Source organism: Vulpes vulpes, chromosome 15, assembly GCF_048418805.1.
Source record: "Vulpes vulpes isolate BD-2025 chromosome 15, VulVul3, whole genome shotgun sequence".
In the NCBI taxonomy this organism is placed as follows: Eukaryota; Metazoa; Chordata; class Mammalia; order Carnivora; family Canidae; genus Vulpes; species Vulpes vulpes.
Genome location: NC_132794.1, coordinates 112,590,585 through 112,604,793, shown reverse-complemented (window position 1 = coordinate 112,604,793; position 14,209 = coordinate 112,590,585). Strand labels below are relative to the sequence as shown.

General features: G+C 46.9%; 1 protein-coding gene across 1 annotated transcript in view; it reads left to right on the top strand.

Annotated features, from left to right (window-relative positions):
- Positions 1-14,209, top strand: part of ADAM12 (ADAM metallopeptidase domain 12) — a 330,218-nt gene that overhangs the window by 259,847 nt on the left and 56,162 nt on the right. Inside the window, exon 12 of the mRNA XM_026010672.2 lies at positions 13,775-13,952. Within this exon, the coding sequence (XP_025866457.1) occupies positions 13,775-13,952 (178 nt within the window). The remainder of the gene's footprint in view (positions 1-13,774; positions 13,953-14,209) is intronic.

Genomic DNA, 14,209 nt, shown 5'->3' with positions numbered 1-14,209 from the left:
GACGTGCGCTTGGGCAGAGGGGACGTGGCTGTGCTGACCCGAGGCCAGGGTTTGTCGGGGCTGGGTCAGGATGGGGCGAAGCCTGGCTGCACAGGGAGCTGGTGCTGCCGGAGAGAAAGGGGGTGGAGGGGAGCCAGAGCAAGCAAAGCCCAGTCCACTAGGTAGGAACGTGGTTTTGTCCCCAGAGCAGTGAGAAGTCATCAGAGGGTTTTAGGCAGGGCAGTAATATGATCTGACTTACCTTTTCAGATTCCTTCACTTCTAAGATCACCAGCATCTGAGCTCTTATAGCTTCCCAAATTAAGGGCTTTGTGTCTACTTTAAAAAGGCAGGGTGTGCTTCTTGTAAAAAATAATAATAATAAGTCAAAGCGATAGGCTATAAATTCTAGTTTTATTTTCATGTAATTAATAGGCATTTGGAATGCAATGAGAAGGGTCCTGCATCAGCGCACCAGGTGGTGCCTCACACACACACCCCACACTCTCGCCTCTCCCGGCTTGCATACTTGATGTACAAAATGCTGTTCTGCTTAGGATTTCACTTTGCTTTTCCTACAATGAGCAGCCTTCAAGGACTCAACTTCAAAGAGCCGTGGAAGAGCACTTTCACACTGTGTGTGTGTGTATACACGCGTATGTGTGTATCTGAAAGGAATCACTGCATAGTTTTCATGCTGATGCTCGGATTAGGGGTTTGGAGCTGTTTGGGTTTTGTTCAGTCCAGACTGGCAAGCGGCTCCTGAGCAAAGAATGTGCTCCCTGGCTGCCAGCGGAGAGCAGCGTGTTGCGCGCCGAGGATAACGTCGGCTGGGAAATCAAATGAGGGTGACCCCTTGCTCTCCAGTGGTGTAAATAATTTACATTTAGCTGAGGTTGGACGTTTCAGGAATAACCTTTACAACGGGATCAAATAACCGTGTTTAAGCAGAAAGCACTGCCATTCTGCATCCTCAGAAGTTTGTTTAATTGGCTCATTCAGTTCCATTTAATTCAGTTCAGGAAACAGTCGTTGCATACCTACTGGCTACACAGCACTCTGGATGTGGAGCACATCTGGATGGCCTCCACCCAGGTTCAACCTTCCCTGATGAAAACCAGGAAGACATCAGGCCTGCCTCTGACTCAGGACCGGCCCGCTGCAGGAAATTGGGTCAGGCAACCAACTGTGGCGAAGCCACTCGTTTACTCAGCGAGCAGTCACTGTGCCCCAATGTGCCAGGTCCCTGGGAGCAGGGTGGGGGCAGGCGCGCACACACACACACACACACACACACAGAAGGCAAGAAGGTTCTGGGAACTCACACTGTGGTGGAGCGACAGCCAAGTAAACTGCTGATGACATGTAGGAACCTCAGGACTCCGACTGGGGAGGTATTGGGGGCCCATGCGGCTCCCTGCGGCCTAGTCTATCGACAAGGCCCTGGATGTCATAGCGTCTCCCCTCGAAGTGTATGCCTCTGCAAGGTTAGGAGACATTTTTTGGACCTAACCATAGTACCATTTCACGCTTAAAAACGACGACGACGACAATTCATCACGAACGAGGAGCCAAAAGTTGGAAGAGGTGGCGGGCAGGGAAAATGAGCTAGAAGTCGGGCCAGCCTGAACCCTGAGCAACTGAGTGAGGTTAGGTAATGGGTTAGCTCCCATTACCAGAAAGCCGGATGTCTGTTTGAGGAGCCCTGTCTCTGAAATTGTGTTTCAAGGAACTAAAGTGAACGGTTCAGTGGAAGATTCCCCGGGCTTTGGGACATGGTTAGGAATTGATAGAAATTTGATGTACTAGGGAAGTCCGCACGCACTCTTTGTAGAACTTGCATCCTTGAAGACAGTGCAAAATACACATAAGTAAAACTCATTCCCCCCCCCCCCCTTTGAACTCTGAGGAACTGAGATCATGAAATACATTTATCATAAGAGGATTTTATAAGAACAGGATTGTGGGAAATCGCTTTCCCATATTATCTCTTAATTTAAAGGTGATTTTTTTTTCTCAACAAAAGGTTTAAGAAAGGCTTCACTTCATTCCTCAGAGTAGGGGAGCGGGGAGTGGAAATCTCCCTTCAAGGAGGGAACAAAATGAGGAACTCTGGTAACGTTAAAACATTGCTGCTCAGAATCCGTTTAATTATCCAGCCTGAGTAATTTCGTTGGCTACATCCCGACATTATCATACAGGGGAAATGAACTGGCAGGAGAGATTCTGGAAAAGAGTTCAAGAGGACGCACCACCATGGAGGATGGTCTTGCCCTCTCTGTGTAATTAGATATTGCTCACTGTGAAGTACGGGAGCTTGTCTGCAATTAATGCAGAGCTCGGAAACTAAAAGTCACTGCCCAAGGTCACAGTTGAATCGTCCTCCTTTCTTACACTGGACACAAAACAGAGAGGGTCAAGCTGGGGAGATGGGTCAGCATGGCCACTGCTTCTTAAATATCCAGTTTGGGAAGGGTGGAAATGCACATAGGAAAACTTGACTTTGACCCTAGAGGATTGCATTACAATGTCCTAGTTCGTCAGTAAACCGTATGAGGTGGGTCTGACTATGCCTAATTTAAAGATAAGAGATCTGGGGCTCAGGAAGTTAAATGAACTGCCAGCATTTTCCAAGCTACTCAACAGGAAGCCCCAGGACACAAGGCTGAGTTGCCAGGTGCCAGGCCTCTGCCTTTCCACCTTCCTATTGCCCCAAATAAAAATTTGCAGCAGCCAAACCTCAGGAAGAGGAGAAGGGGATCTCTCCTGGGGTGATGGTCAGAGAAAACTGTGCTTCCAGCTGCAGGCTTCAAGGGAGCTCCCCATAGCCAGGCTCCGCGCTTCAAGGCTGAGGATGAGTCGTGGGGAGCTGTGCAATTCAGCCTCCCAGTGTATTTGCCACATGGACCTGACCCCAGCCTTGTTTGGGTTTCCTGTGGGGACTGAAGCCCTCTCGGCAAACAGCGGTGTCCCTGGACAACTTCTGGGAGGCAAGCTGCCCCAATTTTAAATCATTTAGTTTTGCAAACTTCCTTCAACTTGTGTTACAACAGCAGAGAATTATTTCCTGTCATTGCTCGTTAATCCAGCATTTTATTTGTGGTAGAACATGTGTGAAAACATTATAGCTGAAATTCAGCCAATGCTTCCCTCCCCCCCCCCCCCCACACACACACCCAAGGCTTCCTCCTCTCCCCAGGACATATGGCACGGAGGCTACAATGTGAGGTCAAGGGGAAACTTAGGCCTCTCTGCAACCAACAATATCCAGCAGAACCCACTTCAATCCCTCTAGGTCGGAAATTCTGTGTGTTTTGTTCTTGCTAAATCCCCAGCATCTAACACAGTTCCTGGCACATAGTGAAGTGCAATGAATGAAGGGATGGATGGCTAGAGGGATGAGTTGGCGAATGAATGCATAATGGTGACTGGAATGATGGATGGATGGAGGGAGGGAGGGAGGGAGGGAGGGAGGGAGGGAGGGATGGATGGATGGATGGAAGGAAGAAAAGGTGGATGAATGGATAATGGTGAATGGAAGGATGGATGGATGGATGGATGGAGGAAAGAAAGGATGGGTCAGTGGATGAACAGATAATGGTGGTTGGAATAATGGACAGATAGATTGAGGTGAGCACAGCACAATCAGATGTATGCAGAGCGAGGCCATCTTTCTTCTTTTGTGTGATGGCTGAACCTCTGGAGAGAAGATTTTGAGGCCGTTGTCTTTTATGATAAAAGCTGAGAAACCCCAAGGAAATGGGAGGTAAATAGGTGGCTGAGTCCATTGCTCTTTCACACATACCTGGAAATCAGTGTGACAGGAGCAATTTGCTTTCAAACAGTGGAGTCCTGCCCAAAGTGGCTTCTCCTGAAAGCCTTTGCTTAATTTAGCTGAAGTGGGAGGAGAGGGATCAAAAGTCTGAAAGTAAGAGTAAGGCCCCGTACACTTCTCAGACCACCTTTCAGTCCGCAAAGAACTTTCATATCTCCTTTCCCATTTAATTGTGCCCAAGAGAAAAGGGCAAATACCTCCGTTTTCCAGAGGAGGAAACTGAGGCTTAGGAAGCCCAGCAGCCCCACAGCTGGTCAGAGTCAGACTAGATGTCAGCCCACGGCTTCTGGTTCCTGGCCCATTCCTCCACGCCTCCCCACGCGTCTCTGAGCAGAGGAGCCTGTGGTTCCCAATCATTGGATGCGGGGGTGTGGGCTGGGGGTGGAGCCAGGGGTCAGCCCTTCATCACTCTCGAGTTCTGTGTTGCCCTGATGGCAACCCCAGTGTCAGGAGCTCCATGAGGCAAGAATGGGTCTCATGCAAACTTCAGGCCCGGCTGCGTAGCTTGGAGGTACCTAGCATTACTTCTTTTTTTTTATCATTTTTGATTAAAAGTGTCTTCCCTGTTACACACTCACAGAGCCAGCAGCAGCAACTGGCGTCATCTGTGCAGGTCTGTCTGCAAACTGTCCCCTTACTAACCTCTGGATCTGTTTGTAGGCACCAGAGCCCGGTCCCTGATGCGCCCCAGGCAGACAGGGGCATTTTTTTTTTTTTTTTTTTGTAATGAAGCTGAGAAACTCATCTAAGACACAGCCTCTGATGGTCTGAGCCTCCTGCCCTTCAAGTCAGGGCTCAGGAGGGAACAGCCTTCAGCACACAGAAGTGAGGGGCCTAATTTCTGGTAACGTCTAGAGACCTCCCAGAGCTCAGTTGCTATCTCTCTTTATTAAAAATTCTCGGAAATTACATTTGTGCTTTAATTGGTTTCCAGGGAGGAGGAGCGGAGGTCAGAGGTCACATGTAAAAACATGAATTATAATGTGCCGCAGATGGCTTCATTCTGAATCCCAGGTGTTTGCTATTAACAATGGAAATGTCCTACTAAGGACATTTTTGATCATTTGCCCCTGGTCTGGTGCTTTCCCTCGCCTTCTGCGGCCCATCTGGTGGGCTCACTGGGTCAGCGCTTGGCCCGAATGCAGTCACTTTCCATTCCTGGAGTTGACACGGGGAATCCCTTCCGGCCACCGTGGGTCTCGTCCTGTGGTGTGAGCCGACGTTCTCCGAGCCATGCCCGATGCACCCGAAGGTGAGCAGAATGTGGACTTGGGACCCACTTCCGCACCCCCCCAACTCAGGGCAGTCTTCAAGCAGGGTCACGCTGCTTCCCGGGTGGAAGACCCCCTCCTTGCCCACTGCTTGGGGCCAGAACCAGCTCACAGCCTCCCCCAGGGGGTGCATTCTGGCCCGTGCTTGACCTCAGGTGTGCCGAAAAGATCCCAACACCTGGCCTCTGCTTTCCATTACCCCAGAGACCCCCAAGCAGGTGCTTGAAGGTGTACTTGGAGTAATGTGCAGGAGCCTGGGTTTTGCTTCTGCCTTTACCTGACCCCAGGGAGCCCAAGGTCTCTGGACAGATGTCCGTCCATTGATGCTAATTCTCCTGGCTCAGCCATTTGTGCCAGGTCCTGCCTGAGACTGCTCTAGGCCCCTGTCCTGGGAGTAACTTCTGGAAGCCGCTCCTAGAAGCCTCTGCTGTGGAAGCAGAACTTGGGATGTCAGGTCAGAGAACTGTGTTTTGAAACCTGAGAGGACTGTGCCAAGGCACATAACCTCTCCGAGCCTCAGTATCCTCATCTGCAAAATAGAAACGACATAACCCGACTCGCAGGGGTATGAGTAAGAATGCCCACGGAGCTCCTGACCCATAGCAGGGGCTTGCTGACCACTGCTAACTGCTCTTAATATTTATGCTCATTATCCCTTGACCTGCAGGCAAGCAGCACTGCAGTGGGACGGCCTCCTTCAGCTGCTCCTCTATCCTGCCGGGCTGCTGGAGACCGGGCCAATCCCAACAGCACTGCCTTCCTGCTGGCACCTAAATTCTGTACATGCTGATTGAGAGTTTTTAGTCCTGGGCCTAACTCTGAGAAACATAAAAGATATTTTTTGAAGATGGCCCTAGAATTTTTGGTTAGAAATTTGACCACTGTCCATCGCAACTGTGACCTCATGCACCCTTGCACTGCAAACGGGTCTCCAGCTCAACTAGAAGAGACCATGATGATCATGTGATGGGGTTTGTGCTCCTGGAGGGATGAGGAACACGTAGAATCAGTTCCAAACTGTAAATTAAGGGGTTGTTTTGGGGGACCCCTGGGTGGCTCAGCGGTTTAGCGCCTGCCTTCGGCCCAGGGTGTGATTCTGGAGTTCTGGGATCAAGTCCCACATCAGGCTCCATGCAGGGAGCCTGCTTGTCCCTCTGCCTCTCTTTCTCTGTGTCTCTCATGAATAAATAAAATCTTTAAAAAATAAAAGAGAGTTGTTTTGGGAAAAGTTCTTCAGGCTAGTTGTGGAGTGAACAATTAAAGAATGAGTCACGAGATCATGTTCTCAGGGCACAGAGGTCAGGTCTGCTGTGTTTGGGGTCACAGTCCACCCTGAGCACCGGGCTGGCGGAGGGGGGTACATGGTGGATGCTCACATGACTTGGAAAAAGCTTTCAGGATCTGCTGACAACCATGGCTGCGTGGCAGGTCAGAGCCAGCCAAATGTGTTTTTGTTTGTGTTGGTGGTTGCTTATGTTCCTAAGTCCCTGTTCTGGTCGAGCTAGAGAAAACCTGTCCCCTCCATTCTGGAGCTGGGTCTTTTTGCTCCTTTCACACCATATATGTATTAAGTTTGAGGGATTGTACTTAACTGCCTAATCCTCCTTTGGCCTCCGACATCCTTTTCCTCTCAAGTTGACACGTACTTGTGGTTTACAGTTTAAAGATTGCTACGTTTGGGCCACAATTATGATAAATTCTGCATCCTAGCAAAAATGTTCCTAAGTCCTTGAGCGTACAAGGCACTCGTAGTCAGTAATTTGAAGTAGCCAAAGCAGCAACTCTAAAAAGAAAGACACAGCTGCTTCCTATGAATACTGACAACATGTACCTCACGGAGCCGTGAAGTTAACTGGAGATTTGTCCCGTTTTTGTCTGAGGTTCACTAATCCTAACCCATGGCACATGAGGTCATTGTGCTTACCCCATTCTATGGATGTGAAGACTGAGGCTCAGTTTTAAAACTTGGCTTTAGTTTTGGTAGACGGGGTGGTCAGACTCCGTCTTCCACGTCCAGTTCTTCTCTACCTGTTCTGTGCCCCATGTCCAGGTAAAGAGCCCCAGGCCTGCTGGATCAGTCACTTCTGCTGTCGGGAGGAAATAAAACTCCACTCTAGCCTGCGAAAAAGAAATCAGTGGGAAGCAGCACATTGGCAACGTATTTTCTAAAACTAGCTATGCCTTAATCATTTATCAGCTGTGGGAGAAGTGAGACGGCGGCTGTTGTTTTTTTTTCTTTTCCAATCAATTGAAGCAAATCTGGAAGGCTTCCCATCCATCCCGGTTTCCTGCGACATTGGCTTTTCCTGTCACACAGTTGTGTCAGCCGAGCACAGTTGTATTCTCAGCAGCTGCCAGGCCACTTCCCCTCCTTCCCCTGGTCACTCCCATGTCTTTCCTGTGGTCAACACACAGACCAATGTCATCCCCAGAACTCAGAGCTGCGAAGGGCAAGGGTGTCTCAGGGAGCCTGGCACACGGTCACCAACAGTCCCCGTGAATCCAGCCCTGTCACACCTGCTTTCCCAGCCTGCCTGGTTTCCAACAAGAAAGGCCATTGTCTCCAGGTAATACCCAGAGAGCTTTTGCAAGACTAGTAACTCCCGACCTCTACTGTCAGAGCTGATAAACTGGCTTTAGTAGGGTTCACCCCAAAAATATAGCAGTGAAATGCACAACAGGTGCCTGCAAGCAAAAAATTTTCTGACTGCAGATTTGTCAAAGTAAAAGTAACCCCTAATAATGTTTTCCTTGGCAGCTTTGTGACGGCTAAAATATTAAGCCTTGTCTGCATTTACAGTGAAAAGCCATAAGAGGCGTTCCTCTTTTGAAAGTGGGTTTTGTGTTTTGGGTTTGTTTTTTTTTTGTTTGTTTGTTTGTTTTCCCCCAGAATCTCCCAGCTGTCTGTTTGGTCCACGTATTTCCAACCTTGGTAGTTAAAAACTAGAGGCAAAGGCGGCTATGTGTGACGGAAGAGGTCACATCTGGGCAGGAGCCAATCACCCTGGCGTGGCATCCACCCGTGAGCGGAAAGCAGCACTTTTCTGGGGCCTAGGTAGAGTCATTTGAAAGTGTTCTTGTGCAGAGGGCAAGTATCTTGCCAGAAGGACTTCTTTTCTAAATAATTCTCCCATTTTATTGCTTTACACCAGTCTATCATTGCTATATGTCAACTCAATTAGCTGCCGCCTTGACATATTTGGGATAATTTACAAGAACTATTAAAAAGTGTATTGTGATGAGCTTCCTGAAAGCTCTGGGAGGAACTGAGGCTTGTCGTTTTAAACCACTGACCCTGGGCTGCAGAAGATCTTCGATGTTATGGGCAACTACCTGGCTCCACGCAGTGCTCTTTTCACCAGTGGGAATCCAGCTTTACCAGGAGACAGGAACAGTTCAAACCACAGGAAGGAGGAATTACCATACCATGGAGTTGGAAGCAAGAGGAGAGTACTTGCTTAGGAATAGAAACCTCATGTTTTATGACCAGAACATTCCATGGCTCCTTAATTAGTATAACGTGTGATGATTAGTTGGTCATTCTGGTATGACACTGAAAGATATTTGAAAATGTATTCATGATTTGAATTTGACCTTTAAAGATGACAGATACTCACGGGGCATTTTTAGCACCTGCCTAAAATCACGTACTGTTTTCAAGATGCTGTACATTGGGTTTTCCTTAAGAAATGGAAACACAATGTGAAACCAAACTTTCTAATCTGAGTGCGTGAAAAGGTGACCTATGATGCACCTAGATCGTATTTCTCCTTTTCTGACATAAGCAGATGTGGGTTTGTCCCTATTTCCTTAATGCCACCTGAATTTTAAATCTAGGTCAGTTGCTCCCAAACCTTAATTTTGATAAGTGTCACAGTGTGGATGAACCTTGAAAACATTATGCTAAGTGAAAAAAGCCAGACAAAGGTCACATAATGTACAATTGCATTTCTATGAGAGTTCCAGAACAGGCAAATCCAAAGAGACAGGTTCGTAGTTGACAAGGACTGAGGGGAGGACTGCTTGGTGGATATGGGGTTTGTTTGGGGGGATAAGGAAAATAAATGTTTGGGGCGATGGTGGCACAACATTATGAACATACTAAAAGTGACTACATTGTATACTTTTAAATAGTGGACTTGACATTATGTGAATTTTACCTCAATTTTTAAAAATTCACCTTGAGGGCTTATTAAAATATAAGTTGCTGGGCCCCACCTCTGAGTTTTTCTGGCTTAGTAGGTCTGGGTAAGGCCTGGACATTTTTGCGTTTCTAGTAGTTTGCCAAGTGATGCTGACTCAGGGCCCGCACTTTGAGAACCACTCATTCTGGCGCACATTGGACAGTGGGAGGATTTGTCCTTCGTATTTAAATCAGTACATTAGGGCCTATTGATCACTGTCCACATTCCAGGCGTTCCTACAGGTAATGCAGTGTGAACTGCCCTCAGTAATGAGGAAGATGGGATTTTTAAATAACTGAACTCAGAATTAAATCCAGTGTCCGCCATTCTCTAACTGTAAAGTCTTAAACCAACCCTTCCTCTTGTTGGCAAAATGAGAATAGTACCTGTCTCACTGGATTGCTTTGAAGTTTTAAGTCTAAAAGCAAAAAAAAAAAAGAAAAAGAAATGAATATTACTTGAGAAAGCACCCACCATGCCACCCAGCTTAAGTGTCTCCATACATATTTTTAAAAATACATCTGTTTATATCAACTAAATATAATTATATGCATTATAATTATATACAATTTGTTTTTATATACATTCTATATTATGTGGATAAGCATGCATATTTATTTTATCTATATGCAAATATATGTCCATATTCTACTTCTATGGATGGAGAGGCAGTGTGGGGCATGGGTGTGTCCGATAGTTCCCTTGGCAAAGGTTCTACAAGGGGACAGGGAAGGGCTCCAGCCATATTTGAATTATTTGATCCTCCTCAGAGCTTTGAACATAGTAATAGCCTCTTGAAGACTACTTCTTGAGTAAATAGGTGGGTAAGTGATTCCGTAAAAAGAGTAGTGAACAAACTACCCAAAAGGTTTAATTCTGCTGTCATCCAAAGCTCAGAGGCAGAGTCGACACCTAGGAAGTGGGGTGATGAGCTTGGCCGTGCCAGGCATGTTCCTGGTATCATTCTTTTACGTGTGACTGAGTTGAAGAGGTAGCCGTCTTAATAATCACTGGGCTGATAGATCCTGTCCATGGCTTCTTGACACCATCTTGGGGAGTAGCTTCCATACTGTGTTCGTGGTCCATTGGCACATTTTTCACGAGGATAAGTGAACTGTTCTTTGACTCCTTAAGCCAAGACCTCAGTTATCCGCTAAGCATTGTGCAACCATGCCTATTTGGATGTCAAACATTTTCAAATATGTGTCGATTAGGATTGTATTACAATTAGGGGAATCTAATATTTGGTGCCATCAAATTCCTTTTGGAGATTTGAAATCATTTTACCTCACTAAATTCTGTTTACTGGAGGAAGGCCCATTAGGTTATATATAACTTTTTTTTTAAGATTTTATTTATTTATTTATTCATGAGAGACACAGAGAGAGAGGGGCAGAGAGAGGGGCAAGAGGGAGAAGCAGGCCCCATGCAGGGACCCTGACCTGGGACTCGATCCCGGGTCTCCAGGACCACACCCTGGGCTGAAGGCAGCATTAAACCCCTGAGCCCCTGGGCTGCCCTATATATAACTTTTAGATATTCTCTATTTGCTTGTCATTCAAAAATAGTTCTGGGTGGCTCAGTTGGTTGAGTGTACAACTCTTGGTTTGGGCTCAGGTCATGATTTCAGGGTTATGAGACTGAGCCCCATGTAGGGCTCAGCACAGTCTGCTTCAGACTCATTCTCTCTCTCTCCCTCTGCTCCTCCCTCCTGCACATTCTTTCTCTAAAATCTGTTGTTGTTGTTTTTAAGTTTGCTAAAAAGGGAGACAATAATAAGAATTTGTAGTTCTTATGAAAAATACTTTCAGCTGTTATCAGTACCTGGTCCATGCAGGGCAGAGTCCCACCACCGCCACTTAATATTCGTTGGTAGTCTTCTTGCCGTTGACATGATCTCAGGTGGCCTAGGGGCTTTCTATTGAGCAAACTCCTCTAGTGCAGTCATATCTCTCCACTGGATCTTTGCACCAGCTCTTCCCTGTGCCTGGAACATTCCTTCTTTAGATGTGCCCACAGCTTGGTCCCTCTCATCCCTCTGGTGGGAAATTTTCAAATGCCACCCCCCACCCCCAATGATGTCTTTCCCTACCAGCCTTCCTAAAAGTTCTGTTCTTCCCACACACAACCTCTCCTTCTTGCCTGTTTTATTTTTCTCTTTGACACCCTTTTCTAGCACACTTAATTGGCCCCTTTACCTTATGCAGCACCTTCCTGCCCCACTGGAGTGCTAGCTCCATGATGGCCAGGATTTCTCTGTTTTGTTCATCCCCCTATTTCTAAGAGAAATAGAGATTCATTACAACACAGATAACAGGTGACAGCATCTAGCACGGGCACACAAGCATACTTTTGCCAGCAAGGATCTCCTCTCCTTTCCCAAACACCCTGCAGTTTAAATCCTAGACTTAAACCAATCCCATCCACCTTATTACTATCTCTCCCTTTTCTTTCATGTCCTTTCCCTAAAGCCCAATATGTATTTATTTTTGCGAGACAATGAGATAGATGTCTAAGCTGGAACTGGAGCTAGTCTTGGCCCTCTAGCCTCTGGAGGACACCCTCTGCCCACTTGGGAAACAGGGTGATTCATACCACTCTTTCATTGGGCTTCTCTCAACTACTGTTATTCTTGCTCTAAACCCTTCCTGAGATGTACAGGTGATCCTAGTGTCTTTTCTAATGAACTGTTAAAACATTCTAGAAATCAGTTCTTTTCTGGAAGGAACTAGTAAGAATTCATCACAACACTCGGTTACATAGTACATAAGAAGGACGTTTGGTCTCCTGGATCAGGCCCTGACATACATAAGCGTCCTAGGACTCTCAACTCAGAAGAAAGTCTGATCTCCTTGCCTTGATGAAACTTATGTCTTTGCAAAGCAAAGAAGTGCTCTGAATTCCCTCTGTAATGTACCCATTGTCTTTTCAATACAAAGCACTTCTAAATTGATAAAATTAGAATTTTCTTGTGATCATCATTTGAAGCTATTCAGCATCATTTTGGTATCAAGAATAATCAATCTGTCTGACAAAGAAAATTATAAAGATTTCAAAAGGAACTTTGTGACAGCACTATAAATAAGTCCTAGTTTATTATTGCCTTTCCATCCAAGAGCAAGATTTGCACTTCTTAATTTATTCATAGATTAGAATTCTACTCCAGAGTTAATAACCTGCGACTGATAGAAAACACTTGGGGTGGGGGGGTGGATAAGACAGTGTTACCAGTTTATTACCAGGAAATTATCCTGATCTCAAAATAATGCCAAACTGTATCAAATGGTGGCCAGCCTGTCATCTTCAGGAAAATGTAGCAGCTTGCTTTGGCCAATTGATTAGGATCCAGTTGTAAAGTCATCCTAAATGTCTGTGTGGAAAGAAGATGTTTAGGCTTGCTGGTCAGCAGGCCCCTGCTTCCTCACTAGGTAATAAAACCTTCTGGGTTTCTGGCATGCTTGTCCCTTATAATCACTGCTGCCTCAATATAGGAGAAAATTCATTTGAAGAGAGAGGGCGATACTCTACTTGTGCTGGGTAACACTAACTGCTGTAGGAAACAAGCCACTGATTTTTGGTGGCTTACCGTAATCGAGGTGTGTTTCCCTTCCATATGACACCCCGGGGCTCTAAGCTACAGGTGGCTTCCCTCCCAGCAATGAGTCAGGACCAGTGGCATGTATGGCTCTTTCACCTCCTGGGACATTTGGAATAATACCCTGAGCTCAGCTGGCAGAGGGGAAAGAAAGGACCTAAGGAAGAACTCACTTAACTATATTCAACCAGAAGTGTTCCACATCACTTCACCTCTGCTCACGTTCCACTGCCAAGAATTAGTCATATAGCCCACCCTGGAGTGGGCGGGGGGGGGGGGGGCAGCCTGTCTAGACCATGGAAGGGAGAACGTGAACTTTGCAGGGCAGTTGGCCAGCTTTGCCGTATCCCTTCGTCACCCTGGTAGTTTGAGGCAAGAGCAGGACCTGCATTTCTGGCCACCTCCATTCTCTCACAGCTATGCTTTGGGAAGCAGTGATTTGTCCCTGGTAAACCCACACACCAGTTTCAGCTGGCCCTGACCTCCAGTGGGGTTGTGTCCATGCAGCCGTGGAATTGCTAAATGCAGTCACTTGTTCTCACATCTTCTTTGTACTTTCCACTAAGAACATCGGTATGTGTTCATATTGGAAACCACAGGTTTCAAGAATGCAGTTTTCATTATATCATTTCATATAGAACTGCTGATAATCATCTGTAACGAGATCCTGGCTAAATTTGTTGATGGGAAAACCATCAAAAGGTCATTTTTTTTTTTTTGATAGACCACTTCCTCCTTGGTAGTGATGGTGCCATAGAGGAATGGGTCCCAAGAGGTAGCTGAACACGCCCCGTGTTGGGCAAGGTAGTTAAGCCTTGGTCGGTGGGGACCAACGGCAGCCACATTGGGCAGGTGTCATCGGTGGGAGCTCTGTGCCTCGACCACTGACTGTCCCAGTCCTTCCCTGCAGGTTCCCATTCCCCATGGTGTTCAGCAGCTGTAGCAAGAAGGACCTGGAGGCCAGCCTGGAGAAGGGCATGGGCATGTGCCTCTTCAACCTGCCCGAAGTGAAGCAGTCTTTCGGAGGCCAGAAGTGCGGGAACGGATACGTGGAACAAGGAGAGGAGTGTGACTGTGGGGAGCCCGAGGTAAGAGACACATCCCAGGACCCTTGCCTTGCATCCGCAGCTGGCAAAGGCACACACGCCGGGAAGAATGATGCAGCAGAAAGTGCTAGAAACTCAGGATGGGAGTGTCCCAAATGGCCTCCTCAACGACCAGCCACACAAGCCGGGGTGGCCCTCTTGAATTGTCACAATTGCACACAGAATAAGTTGTAGTGCTGGTTTTAAAAGATCAAGGATCTCCTCTATTGAAGGACACTGTATAGGTGAGGCGAGATGAG